Source organism: Eimeria mitis, genomic scaffold (genome assembly GCF_000499745.2).
Source record: "Eimeria mitis Houghton genomic scaffold, Emh_scaff779, whole genome shotgun sequence".
Lineage (NCBI taxonomy): Eukaryota > Apicomplexa > Conoidasida > Eucoccidiorida > Eimeriidae > Eimeria > Eimeria mitis.
The window spans coordinates 1,257-1,868 of NW_013575720.1; the positions used below are offsets into that span (position 1 = coordinate 1,257).

At 54.4% G+C, this 612-nt stretch overlaps 1 protein-coding gene across 1 annotated transcript in view; it reads left to right on the top strand.

Moving 5' to 3' along the window:
* Positions 1-193, top strand: part of EMH_0022080 (uncharacterized protein) — a gene marked incomplete at both ends in the record, with an annotated part of 952 nt that extends 759 nt beyond the window's left edge. The window contains one exon of the mRNA XM_013501879.1: positions 84-193. Within this exon, the coding sequence (XP_013357333.1) occupies positions 84-193 (110 nt within the window). The remainder of the gene's footprint in view (positions 1-83) is intronic.
* Positions 194-612: the final 419 nt, after the last annotated feature.

Here is a 612-nt window from a genome sequence, read left to right on the forward strand (position 1 = left end):
CGCGCGGTGCACGCGGCGCTTGCCAGGCAGCAAAGCACGAACTGCTCGCTTTCTGGTTGTATGCTGATGTGTTTGAATATCAGGGCAATATCTATTCTTGTGCGACGAGGTGACCTCCAAGAAAGAGGAGATCGCTCCATCAGGAGGCCGTGAGAAAGCAAAGGTGTATTTATTAATTCTGTCGCCGGCGTAGCAAGCGCTGGCGCTGGTGCGGAGAGCGCCGCTGCTCGGGCTTCACTACATAGACAGCCGCCAGGCTCAGCAGGGCCTGCCTTTCTGTTGCTGTTCATGCGCCCCAAAGGAAGGTGCCGCCTTTCCTTGGGCTACCGTAACCCTAAACCCCTAAACCCTAGAGCTTTAGCTTACCCGGATCCTCGCTTTGAGGAACTTATGTGTGAAGTTTAAAGTGCAAACCGGGGCAATTCGAACCAGAGCTGCCCCCCAATAAAGTCAGCTCATGTTAATTCAACGCGTGTTTACAGCTACAGACGCCATACAGAGAAGCAAATACCCTAGCCAGCAGCCTACCAGCTACTGGCTGAGATAAAGGAGGAGCGGCTGTCGCTGTTGTGCAGAGTTGAAACGCCCCACGTGCAGCCACTAGGAGGCTGT